General features: G+C 48.4%; 1 protein-coding gene across 1 annotated transcript in view; it reads right to left on the bottom strand.

Moving 5' to 3' along the window:
- Positions 1–1,614: 1,614 nt before the first annotated feature.
- Positions 1,615–13,003, bottom strand: part of wnt6b (wingless-type MMTV integration site family, member 6b) — a gene marked incomplete at its 3' end in the record, with an annotated part of 377,085 nt that continues 365,696 nt past the window's right edge. The window contains exons 3-4 of the mRNA XM_084314860.1: positions 12,062–12,465; positions 1,615–2,076 (exon numbers count right to left, since the gene is read on the bottom strand). Coding sequence (XP_084170986.1) covers positions 1,615–2,076; positions 12,062–12,465 — 866 coding nt within the window. The remainder of the gene's footprint in view (positions 2,077–12,061; positions 12,466–13,003) is intronic.

The following is a 13,003-nucleotide window of genomic DNA, read 5'->3' as shown; positions in this document are numbered from 1 at the left end:
CAGATCCTAGACTGTGGGAATAATTTCAGGAAACGCGCTGTCACTTTCTTTGCGGGGGCATGGCTGTGCTTCATCCGGCTAACTTGAACTTAAACCCTGCTTTCGACCAGGCTCAAACTTTTGGATCTGTTGTCATGGTGATTTGGACAATCCAGGTACGGGGAACCGGAAAGTCCGGCTTAAGTCAGACTTAACCGAAAGTTATCCGGCTAACTCAGTTATCCAGGTACGGGGAACGGGGCCCTGGACTGCTCATTAGTGTGTGGAACACAGAATGAGTTGCTGATTGAACAAGTCTTAAATTAAGGTTTGAGTGAGTGAGTGAATGAATGAATGAATGTATGAACGAACGGACGAATGAATGAATGAATTAATGCATGAATGAATGAATGAATGAATGAATGAATGAATGAATGAATGAATGAATGAATGAATGAATGAATGAATGAATGAATGAATGAATGAATGAATGCATGAATGAATGAATGAATGATTATTGCACAATCGCTGCGGGCATGACCTCCCGCATTTCACTGTATGCTTATATGCCGTGACAAATAAAACTATTGACTTGACTTGACTTGATGAATGGATTAATGGATGGATGAATGAATGAGTGGGGACACAACAGGAAAAAGACCCATCGTTTTAAATAAATGCTGGCACAGTTGATGATACAGCTCAACTCACAATCAAACAATCTTGTTAAACCACTCCTCGGCTTAAGCACTTTACACTCTAGAGGAGGCAACAGGCCAAGCAGAGCCGTCACCATCCCGGCGTTACACCACAGTGTACAGGTTGATTACTAGATCGCTGACAGACGATATATTACTCTGTCATCCGTCAGCGGAGATATTAGACAGATACTAACAGCACAGAGAGCAGTTAACATGAACAACATTCTGTAGAGTCGTAGCTCAATTTCTTTTTTGCAAGATGTGGAGCGACCAGAGCTGTCCATCTCAACAAACAAAAAAAAACCTTGTTCCAGTGAAGTAGTTCCAGAACACAGCAGCTGAGCAGCGCAGTGAAATAGCAAATTCAAAGTCGGCAACTCAGGAACATCAGCCCCGTTTTCAAAACCCCCAAAACCCCTCTCCGTCTTTGATGGGAAGTCCAGGTCCTGGTTTTGCAGCGAATCCGCTAGTAAGATGGAGGAGACACCCCCCCCCAACCACCACCACCACCGCTGTAGTGGAGCAGGAGTTCTTCCTCTTCTAGAAAGTCCTTTGGTCTCCGCCTTGTCGAGAGAAACAAAGCAAGACGGCTCTCACCTCTTTTGGTCATGTTTTTGTTAAAGTGTCATTGCTTTCCATTGTCGTCTTTTCCCGTGCCTCCTCGCTGGAGTCGTCTTCCTCGTCTTCCTCGCTGGTCTCCCGGGGGGGGGGGGGGGGGGGGGACAAACCCGGTGTCCAATCTCTATTTGAAATCGATTTAGTTACTTTGCCTGGTGCAGAACCGACTATGTTTTGTTTTTGTTTATATCCTCCAAAAGTGCTAAACCCTGCCCTTCTCTTTGAGACACAACAACTCTACAAAGTAACTGAAAGGATTTCCCAGCCCCGATCGACGACTCAAACAGAACCTCTGGAAGCAGAACCCTCCTCCCGCTCAGTGACAGAGGCTGAGCTCCTTGCGGACGGAGCACTTCTTGCACTGGACCACGCAGCACCAGTGGAAGCGGCAGAGGCAGCTCTCCTCCAGCACCACCGTCTCCTGGCGGTAGCCGCGCTCGCAGCAGAGCAGGTCGCAGCCGCTCACGTCCATCGCCGTGCTGTTGCACACGCGGCTCCGCGTCCCAAGCGAGCCCGTCTTGCGGTTGGCCAGGCAGAAGTCCGGCGACTCTGCGGAGTAGATAAGGTCCTGCCGGTCGGGCGGCTTGATGTTCTGGCCCACGGGGATCAGGGTCTTGCCGTCGTTGCCGCCCATCACCTTGGACGCCCCGTTGAAGCGCTCCAGCAGCCGGTCGCCCACCTCGCGGAAGTGAGGCATCTTCTTCCAGCACGTCCGCAGGGTGCAGGAGCCCGACAGGCCGTGGCACTTACACTCTGTCCTCATGTACAGCTTCACCGCCTGGGGGGGGGGGGGGGGCAGAGAGAGAGAGACATAGAGAGAGGGAGAGAGAGAGAGGGACAGAGAGAGAGAGAGGGAGAGGGAGAGAGAGGGGGGGCAAGATAGAGAGAGAGAGGGGGGGAGAGAGATAGAGTTGAGAGAGAGAGAGAGAGAGAGAGTGAGAGAGAGAGAGGGAGAGAGAAAGATGAGAAAGAGAGAGAGAGAGAGAGAGAGAGAGAGAGAGAGAGAGAGAGAGAGAGATGAGAGAGATAGAGAGAGAGAGACAGAGAGACAGAGAGAGAGAGGGGGAGAGAGAGAGAAAAGATAACATGTTTAATTCAATCCCTTGCTATTTTACTTTCGACACGTGAAAAGTCTAAAGATGTAATGGCAGGTCTGGCACCCTGCCATTGGCTGTGGAAGTGGGTAGATTCCAGGGTAAACCTGAGGAGGAGCGGCTGTGTGTTCTGTGTGATCTGGGAGTGGTGGAGGATGAATATCATTTTGTTTTTTATTGCCCTTTGTACACCACTTTGAGGAGGGCTTTATTTGAAAAAATTCAAATTGCAAACCCAGATTTGTTTTGGCAGTCTGAGAGCTGTATGTTGAGTTGTTTTTTTGTGGAGGACATCTTCGGTTTTGCATGATTTTTGGAGAAGGCATGGCACCTGAGACAAAACACACTGTATCCTATATAATTGTATTTGAATTCACCTTGTTTTTCTGTTTTTCTGTTTATTTACATTGAGTACAGCTTGTGTTATATTACGTTTTATTGTATTTTCTTGTATTTTTCTTTTTTTATGGCCATCTTGGTCTATGTCATTTGTTAAGTAATTGGTAAAGTATATTATTATATACTTATTGTTATGTGTCTTGTAAGCCCATATGGGCTGGGCATACATCTGTATGTAAGACACAAAAAAAAAAAAATCAAATAAAAAAAAAATATTAATCTGTTCCTTCTGATAGCTCTCTAACACACACACATGCACAAATACACACGCACACACCCACACACACACAGATAGAGGAGATAAAAGCAGACGCTATTCAGAAGGAATTTACACCCCCCCCCCCCATGTTGCCTCTGGCCTTCCTATGTCTCACAAGCCTTGACAACAGACCATTCACTTCTATACTGCACATAATTAACCCATCACACACACACAGAGATACATGCACGCACACACACACACACCTACTTGCACATGCATGCACGCACACATACCTGTACACACAGAAACACACACACACACACACACTCTTTAATAACTTTGTATGGATGTTTCTTTGCAGCTCACTCTCCTGTTATGTTCAAGAAAGCAGCTCTCTAATGCTATAATTGGACTACACCCACCTATTGCTCTCCTCTCCTCCTCTCCTCCTCTCCTCCTGCTCCTGCTCCTCTCCCTCTAGTCTACCTGTCTTTGACCCCGGTCTAAGAGCGTGTGCCCACTCACAGAGAGCCAACAATGACAGCACTAAACAAACGAGAGATGGAGGAGACCTTCTGAGCAATAACATGTCATTAACTTATTAAAAGGAGCAGGCGGAACACACATACACACACACATACACACACACATACACACACATACATATGCTCACACATACACATACACACACATACATACACATACACACATATACACACACATAATATATACACAAACACACACACATAACGGAACGTAAACCAAATGCGTCCACATTTTTATAGGATTCTATCACATTTTCATAACAATAGCACACTGCGCCATTTTCATTGAGGTTTCTTACAAATTAACGATGCTCTATGTTGTCCTTTATATGCCGATTATCATTAGAATCTTAAATTGTACCATATTATTATGGATTATTTATGTTGACGAAACTGATGAGTTATATTCATTAAAGAAAGTTGATTTAATAAAAGAAAAAGACTAATTTAATCAGATTAATCACTTTATTCAAATTGAGGATATAGTTAAAAAAAACTGTAATAACCTGTAGTAACCTGTAGTAAACTGTAATAACCTGTAGTAACCTGTAATAACCTGTAATAGCCTGTAATAACCTGTAGTAACCTGTAATAACCTGTAATAACATGTAGTAACCTGTAGTAACCTGTAATAACCTGTAGTAACCTGTAGTAACCTGTAATAACCTGTAATAACCTGTAATTACCTGTAGTAACCTGTAATAACCTGTAGTAACCTGTAATAACCTGTAATAACATGTAGTAACCTGTAATAACCTGTAGTAACCTGTACTAACCTGTAGTAACCTGTACTAACCTGTAATAACCTGTAATAACCTGTAGTAACCTGTAATAACCTGTAATAACCTGTAATAACATGTAGTAACCTGTAATAACCTGTAGTAACCTGTAATAACCTGTAATAACCTGTAATAACCTGTAGTAACCTGTAGTAACCTGTAGTAACCTGTAATAAGCAGGACCAGGCAGAACACACACAAAGCAGAACGCTGAGGCATCTCTGCTTCATCACTGAGCAGACAGGCCTGTCCCGGCCGTAATACTTTGGGTGTTTCATACATGAGAGAGAAGAGGGCGACAAAGAGCAATTTAGAACTTTCAACAAGAGCAGGAAATCTTAGACGCTACGTCCCTCGCAGGCCTCAGAACAAAATGTGTGACACGCTCTTGTTTTTATATTTCAGAAACATGATTCTTGTTCGAATATCGGTTTACAACGTTACACAAATAGGGCTGCAGGGTCTCTCTCTCTCTTCTCTCTCTCTCTCTCTCTCTCTCTCTCTCTCTCTCTCTCTCTCTCTCTCTCTCTCTCTCTCTCTCTCTCTCTCTCTCTCTATCGCTCTCTCTCTCTCTCTCTCTCTCTCTCTCTCTCTCTCTCTCTCTCTCTCTCTCTCTCTCTCTCTCTCTCTCTCGTCGCAGGCGATGTGCTGTTGGAATGAGGGAACATTCCATACAAGACGAGAAATTCTTTCGCTTGTAAAACCTATAGTTTAAACTGGGGAGGGGTGGTGGGTGGGGGGGGCTATACTATGTATAATGGGAGACTGGGAACGCGTGTTTCAAGGCCACCAGTTTAATACAAGGGCTGTCTCTCGCTCTAACGATATGTCGGCTAAATTTGGAATATTACCGACGGATGGAGATTTCACCACGGATTCTAAAGACTTATAAAATGGCCTGAGAATGACAGCGTGTGAATTGACTTTGTGAGGAGGAGGCTGAATACCTTCCTACTGTAGTCATCTCGCGTGGTCCTGGAGAAACAATGGGTCTATAAGACACTGACACTGTTATGACTGGCATTTACTTTCTTCTCCGTAACATAGGGCGAGACAGAGGGTGAGACAGAGGGTGAGACAGAGAGTGAGACAGAGGGCGAGACAGAGGGCGAGACAGAGAGCGAGACAGAGAGCGAGACAGAGAGCGAGACAGAGAGTGAGACAGAGAGTGAGACAGAGGGCGAGACAGAGAGCGAGACAGAGGGTGAGACAGAGAGTGAGACAGAGAGCGAGACAGAGAGCGAGACAGAGAGTGAGACAGAGAGCGAGACAGAGAGCGAGACAGAGAGCGAGACAGAGAATGAGACAGAGGGCGAGACAGAGAGTGAGACAGAGAGCGAGACAGAGAGTGAGATAGAGAGTGAGACAGAGAGTGAGACAGAGGGCGAGACAGATGATGAGACAGAGGGTGAGACATAGAGTGAGACAGAGAGCGAGACAGAGAGTGAGACAGAGGGTGAGACAGAGAGCGAGACAGAGATCGAGACAGAGAGTGAGACAGAGAGTGAGACAGAGGGCGAGACAGAGAGTGAGACAGAGAGCGAGACAGAGGATGAGACAGAGGATGAGACAGAGAGTGAGACAGAGAGTGAGACAGAGAGCGAGACAGAGAGTGAGACAGAGGGCGAGACAGAGAGCGAGACAGAGAGTGAGACAGAGGGTGAGACAGAGAGAGAGACAGAGAGTGTGACAGAGAGTGAGACAGAGAGTGAGACAGAGGGTGATACAGAGGGTGATACAGAGGGTGAGACAGAGGATGATACAGAGGGTGAGACAGAGGGCGAGACAGAGAGTGAGACAGATGGCGAGACAGAGAGTGAGACAGAGGGTGAGACAGATGGTGAGACAGAGAGCGAGACAGAGAGTGAGACAGAGGGTGAGACAGATAGCGAGACAGAGAGTGAGACAGAGAGCGAGACAGAGAGTGAGACAGAGGGCGAGACAGAGAGCGATACAGAGAGCGAGACAGAGGGTGAGACAGAGAGTGAGACAGATGATGATACAGAGAGTGAGACAGAGAGTGAGACAGAGGGCGAGACAGAGAGTGAGACAGAGAGTGAGACAGAGGGTGAGACAGAGGGTGAGACAGAGGATGAGACAGAGAGTGAGACAGAGAGTGAGACAGAGGATGAGACAGAGAGTGAGACAGAGAGTGAGACAGATGATGATACAGAGGATGAGACAGAGAGTGAGACATAGAGTGAGACAGAGGATGAGACAGAGAGTGAGACAGAGAGTGAGACAGATGATGATACAGAGGGTGAGACAGATGATGAGACAGAGAGTGAGACAGAGCGTGAGACAGAGGGTGAGACAGATGGTGAGACAGAGGGTGAGACAGAGAGTGAGACAGAGGGTGAGACAGATGATGAGACAGATGATGAGACAGAGAGTGAGACAGAGAGTGATACAGAGAGTGAGACAGAGGGCGAGACATAGAGTGAGACAGAGAGTGAGACATATGGTGAGACAGAGGATGAGACATAGAGTGAGACAGAGAGTGAGACAGAGGGTGAGACAAAGGATGATACAGAGAGTGAGACAGAGGGTGAGACAGATGGTGAGACAGAGAGTGAGACAGATGGTGAGCCAGATGATGAGACAGAGAGTGAGACAGAGAGTGAGACAGAGGGCGAGACAGAGGATGAGACAGAGGGTGAGACAGAGGGCGAGACAGAGAGTGAGACAGAGAGTGAGACAGAGGGTGAGACAGATGATGAGACAGATGATGAGACAGAGAGTGAGACAGAGAGTGATACAGAGAGTGAGACAGAGGGCGAGACATAGAGTGAGACAGAGAGTGAGACATATGGTGAGACAGAGGATGAGACATAGAGTGAGACAGAGAGTGAGACAGAGGGTGAGACAAAGGATGATACAGAGAGTGAGACAGATGGTGAGACAGATGGTGAGACAGAGAGTGAGACAGATGGTGAGCCAGATGATGAGACAGAGAGTGAGACAGAGAGTGAGACAGAGGGCGAGACAGAGGATGAGACAGAGGGTGAGACAGAGGGCGAGACAGAGAGTGAGACAGAGGGCGAGACAGAGGATGAGACAGAGGGTGAGACAGAGAGTGAGACAGAGGGCGAGACAGAGGGCGAGACAGAGTGCGAGACAGAGGATGAGACAGAGAGTGAGACAGAGGGTGAGACAGAGAGTGAGACAGAGGGCGAGACAGAGAGTGAGACAGAGGGCAAGACAGAGAGTGAGACAGAGGGTGATACAGAGGATGATACAGAGGGTGAGACAGATGGTGAGACAGAGAGTGAGACAGAAGGCAAGACAGAGAGTGAGACAGAGGGTGAGACAGAGAGTGAGACAGATGGTGAGACAGATGGTGAGACAGAGAGTGAGACAGAGAGTGAGGCAGATGGTGAGGCAGATAGTGAGACATAAAGTGAGACAGAGAGTGAGATAGAGGGTGAGACAGAGAGTGAGACATATGGTGATACAGATGGTGAGACAGAGGATGAGACAGAGGATGAGACAGAGGGTGAGACAGAGAGTGAGACAGAGGATGAGACAGAGGATGATACAGAGGGTGAGACAGAGGATGAGACATAGGGTGAGAAAGAGAGTGAGACAGAGGATGAGACAGAGAGTGAGACAGATGGTGAGACAGAGGATGAGACAGAGGGTGAGACAGAGAGTGAGACAGAGGATGAGACAGAGAGTGAGACAGAGAGTGAGACAGATGGTGAGGCAGATAGTGAGACATAGAGTGAGACAGAGAGTGAGACAGATGGTGAGACAGATGGTGAGACAGAGGATGAGACAGAGGATGAGACATATGGTGAGACAGAGAGTGAGACAGAGGATGATACAGAGGATGAGACAGAGGGTGAGACAGAGGATGATACATAGGGTGAGAAATAGAGTGAGACAGAGGATGAGACAGAGAGTGAGACAGAGAGTGAGACAGATGGTGAGGCAGATAGTGAGACATAGAGTGATATAGAGAGTGAGATAGAGGGTGAGACAGAGAGTGAGACAGATGGTGAGACAGAGGATGAGACAGAGGGTGAGACAGAGAGTGAGACAGAGGATGAGACAGAGGATGAGACAGAGGGTGAGACAGATGATGAGACGGGGAGTGAGACATAGAGTGAGACAGAGAGTGAGACAGATGGCAATACAGATAGTGAGACAGAGAGTGAGACATAGGGCGAGCCAGAGTGTGAGACAGAGAGTGAGACAGAGGGCGATACAGAGAGTGAGACAGAGAGTGAGACATATAGTGATACAGAGGATTATACAGAGGATGAGACAGAGAGTGAGACAGAGGATGAGACATATAGTGAGACAGATGGCGAGACAGAGAGCGAGACAGATAGTGAGACAGAGAGTGAGACAGATAGTGAGACAGAGGGTGAGACATAGAGTGAGACAGAGAGTGAGACAGATTGCGATACAGAGGGTGAGACATAGGATGAGACAGATAGTGAGACAGAGAGTGAGACAGAGGGTGATACAGAGAGTGAGACAGATGGTGAGACAGATGGTGACACATATGGTGAGACAGAGGGTGAGACAGATGATGAGACAGAGGGTGAGACAGAGGGCGATACAGAGAGTGAGACAGATGGTGAGACAGAGGGTGAGACAGAGAGTGAGACAGATGGTGAGACAGAGGGTGAGACAGAGGATGAGACAGAGAGTGAGCCAGATGATGATACAGAGAGTGAGACAGATGATGAGACAGAGAGCGAGACAGAGAGCGAGACAGAGAGTGAGACATAGAGTGAGACAGATGGCGATACAGATGGTGAGACATAGGATGAGACAGAGAGTGAGACAGAGAGCGAGACAGAGAGTGAGACAGAGGGTGAGACAGAGGATGATACAGAGGGCGAGACAGAGGGTGAGACAGAGAGTGAGACAGAAGGTGAGACAGAGAGTGAGACAGAGGGTGATACAGAGGGTGAGACAGAGAGTGAGACAGAGGGTGAGACAGAGAGTGAGACAGAGGGTGATACAGAGGGTGAGACAGAGGGTGATACAGATGATGATACAGAGGGCGGACAGAGGGTGAGACAGAGAGTGAGACAGATGGTGAGACAGAGAGTGAGACAGAGAGTGAGACAGATGGTGAGACAGATGGTGAGATAGAGAGTGAGACAGAGAGTGATACAGAGGATGAGACAGGTGGCGATACAGAGGGTGAGACATATGATGAGACAGAGAGTGAGACAGAGAGTGAGACAGAGGGTGAGACAGAGGATGATACAGAGAGTGAGACAGAGGGTGAGACAGAGGGTGAGACAGAGGGCGATACAGAGAGTGAGACATATGGTGAGACAGAGGGTGAGACAGAGAGTGAGACAGATGGTGAGACAGAGGGTGAGACAGAGGGTGAGACAGAGGGCGATACAGAGAGTGAGACAGATGGTGAGACAGAGGGTGAGATAGAGAGTGAGACAGAGGGTGAGACAGAGGGTGAGACAGAGGATGAGACAGAGAGTGAGACAGATGATGATACAGAGAGTGAGACAGATGATGAGACAGAGAGCGAGACAGAGAGCGAGACAGAGAGTGAGACAGAGGGTGAGACAGAGGATGATACAGAGGGCGAGACAGAGGCTGAGACAGAGAGTGAGACAGAGAGCGAGACAGAGAGTGAGACAGAGAGTGAGACAGAGGGTGAGACAGAGGATGATACAGAGGGTGAGACAGAGAGTGAGACAGATGGTGAGACAGAGAGTGAGACAGAGGGTGATACAGAGGGTGAGGCAGAGAGTGAGACATATGGTGAAACATAGAGTGAGACAGAGAGTGAGACAGAGGATGAGACAGATAGTGATACAGAGAGTGAGACATATAGTGATACAGAGGGTGATGCATAGGGTGAGACAGAGAGTGAGACAGAGGGTGCTACATAGAGTGATACAGAGAGTGAGACAGAGGGTGAGACAGCGAGTGAGACAGATAGTGAGGCAGAGGGTGAGCCAGATAGTGATACAGAGAGTGAGACAGAGGGCGAGACATATAGTGAGACAGAGAGTGATACAGAGGGTGAGACAGAGAGTGATACAGAGGATGAGACAGAGAGTGAGACAGAGGGCGAGACATAGAGTGAGACAGAGAGTGAGACAGATGGTGAGACAGAGAGTGAGACAGAGAGTGAGACAGAGGCTGAGACAGAGAGCGAGACAGAGAGTGAGACAGATGGTGAGACAGAGAGCGAGACATATAGTGAGACAGAGAGTGAGACAGAGGGTGAGACAGAGGGTGAGACAGATAGTGAGACAGAGGGTGAGACAGAGAGTGAGACAGATGGTGACATAGAGAGTGAGACAGATGGTGAGACATAGAGTGATACAGATAGTGAGACAGAGGGTGAGACAGAGAGTGATACAGATGGTGAGACAGATAGTGAGACAGAGGGTGAGACAGAGAACGATACAGAGAGTGAGACAGAGGGTGAGACAGATATCGAGACAGATGGTGAGACAGATAGCGAGACAGAGAGTGAGACAGAGGGTGAGACAGAGAGTGATACAGAGGGCAAGACAGAGAGTGAGACAGAGAGTGAGACAGATGGTGAGACAGAGAGTGAGACATAGGGCGAGACAGAGGGCGAGACAGAGGATGAGACAGATGGTGAGACAGATGGTGAGACAGAGGGCGAGACAGATAGTGAGACAGAGAATGAGACAGAGAGTGATACAGATGATTAGACAGAGGGTGAGACAGAGGATTAGACAGAGGGTGATACAGAGGGTGATACAGAGAGTGAGACAGAGGGTGATACAGAGAGTGATACATAGCGTGAGACAGAGAGTGATACAGAGGGTGAGACAGAGAGTGAGACAGAGGATGATACAGAGAGTGATACAGAGAGTGAGCCAGATAGTGAGACAGATAGTGAGACAGAGAGTGAGACAGAGGGCGAGACAGAGAGTGAGACAGATGGTGAGACAGAGAGCGAGACAGAGAGCGAGACATATAGTGATACAGAGGGTGATACAGAGAGTGAGACATAGAGTGAGACAGAGAGTGAGACAGATGGTGATACAGAGGGCGAGACAGAGGGCGAGACAGAGAGCGAGACAGAGAGTGAGACAGAGGGTGAGACAGATATCAAGACAGATGGTGAGACAGATAGCGAGACAGAGAGTCATACAGAGGGTGATACAGAGAGTGAGACAGAGAGTGAGACAGAGAGTGAGACAGATGGTGATACAGAGGGCGAGACAGAGGGCGAGACAGAGAGCGAGCCAGAGAGTGAGACAGAGGGTGATACAGATAGTGAGACAGAGAGTGAGACAGATAGTGAGACAGAGAGCGAGACAGAGAGTGAGACAGAGGGCGAGACAGAGGATGAGACAGAGGGCGAGACAGAGAGTGAGACAGAGGGTGAGACAGAGGATGAGACAGAGAGTGAGACAGAGGATGATACAGAGAGTGAGACAGATGATGAGACAGAGAGCAATACAGAGGATGAGACAGAGGATGGGAGAGAGGGTGAGACAGAGAGTGATACAGATAGTGAGACAGTGGATGAGACAGATAGCGAGACAGAGGATGAGACAGAGAGTGATACAGAGGATGAGACAGAGGGTGCAACAGATAGTGAGACAGAGGGCGAGACATATAGTGAGACAGAGAGTGAGACAGAGGGTGAGACAGAGAGTGATACAGAGGATGAGACAGAGGGCGAGACAGAGGATGAGACAGAGGATGAGACAGAGGATGAGACAGAGGATTAGACAGAGAGTGAGACAGATGGTGATGATCATACCAGCCTCCCAGCCTCATTGTTGTGCAGGTCGACCAGCGCTCTGATGTCACTCTTGCCCCGCCTCCTCCTGGCGTCCATGAACTGTTTGGACTTCTCATAACCGAACTCTACGTCGTCTCCACAGCCGCCCCACTCCCATTTCACCCCCTCGCTGGAGGAGGAGGCAGAGGAGGAGGAGGAGGAGGAGGAGGAGGAGGAGGAGGAGGAGGAGGAGGAGGAGGAGGAGGAGGAGGAGGAGGAGGAGGAGGAGGAGGTGATGGGGGAGGTGGCAGGCCTCGGAGGTGCCCTGCTCCTGGTGGATTCACAGCCACACTGAAGGAGGTCTCCCATGCTGCAGGCCTGGGTCACAGCGTGGGTCACGCCCGCCGCCGTGATGGAGTAGACGAACGCCGTCTCCCGTATGTCTGCAAGAGGAAAGTAGGATGTTTATTATCATTTAATAACGTTCACTTCACTCAAATCACTTCATGATTTTGTGTGTAGCAGATGGCAGAGGTCTGTGTTTTTCTCTGAGCGGAAACAATGTGTATTATTCTATGCATACGTTATGTATAAGTCTAAGAAGGTTGAGGTTTTCCAAGATTAAGGTGGTGACCTACTGCGTGTAAGTTAAGATCGGTCAGTTGGCCGTTGGTGTCGAACTCTATTGTTGGCCACTGAGGTTAACTGGAGCAGATGAGTGGTCCGTGCCTTGCTCAAAGGTAGTTTGACAGTACTTTAGTGGGGAAATCACTACGAATACAAAACAGAGGCTATTGTCCCGTCAATTATCTTTCATTCTCATCCGTCGCGTTTCTGCAGTAGTCCTGCCAAGATATGGACATTGGAATGAAGATGATACTGTGTGTTACAGGAATACACAGAGCTAGCTCAGTGCTCTGGTCCATCAGAGTGGTTAACCGTCTGTAGTGTGGTAGTGAAAGGGTTAAGTAGCCATGTGTC

This window comes from Notolepis coatsorum (genome assembly GCF_963971535.1).
Source record: "Notolepis coatsorum genome assembly, chromosome: 5".
Classification (NCBI taxonomy): Eukaryota; Metazoa; Chordata; class Actinopteri; order Aulopiformes; family Paralepididae; genus Notolepis; species Notolepis coatsorum.
The sequence above is the reverse complement of the archived record's forward strand: the minus strand, read 5'-3'. Positions and strand labels throughout refer to the sequence as shown.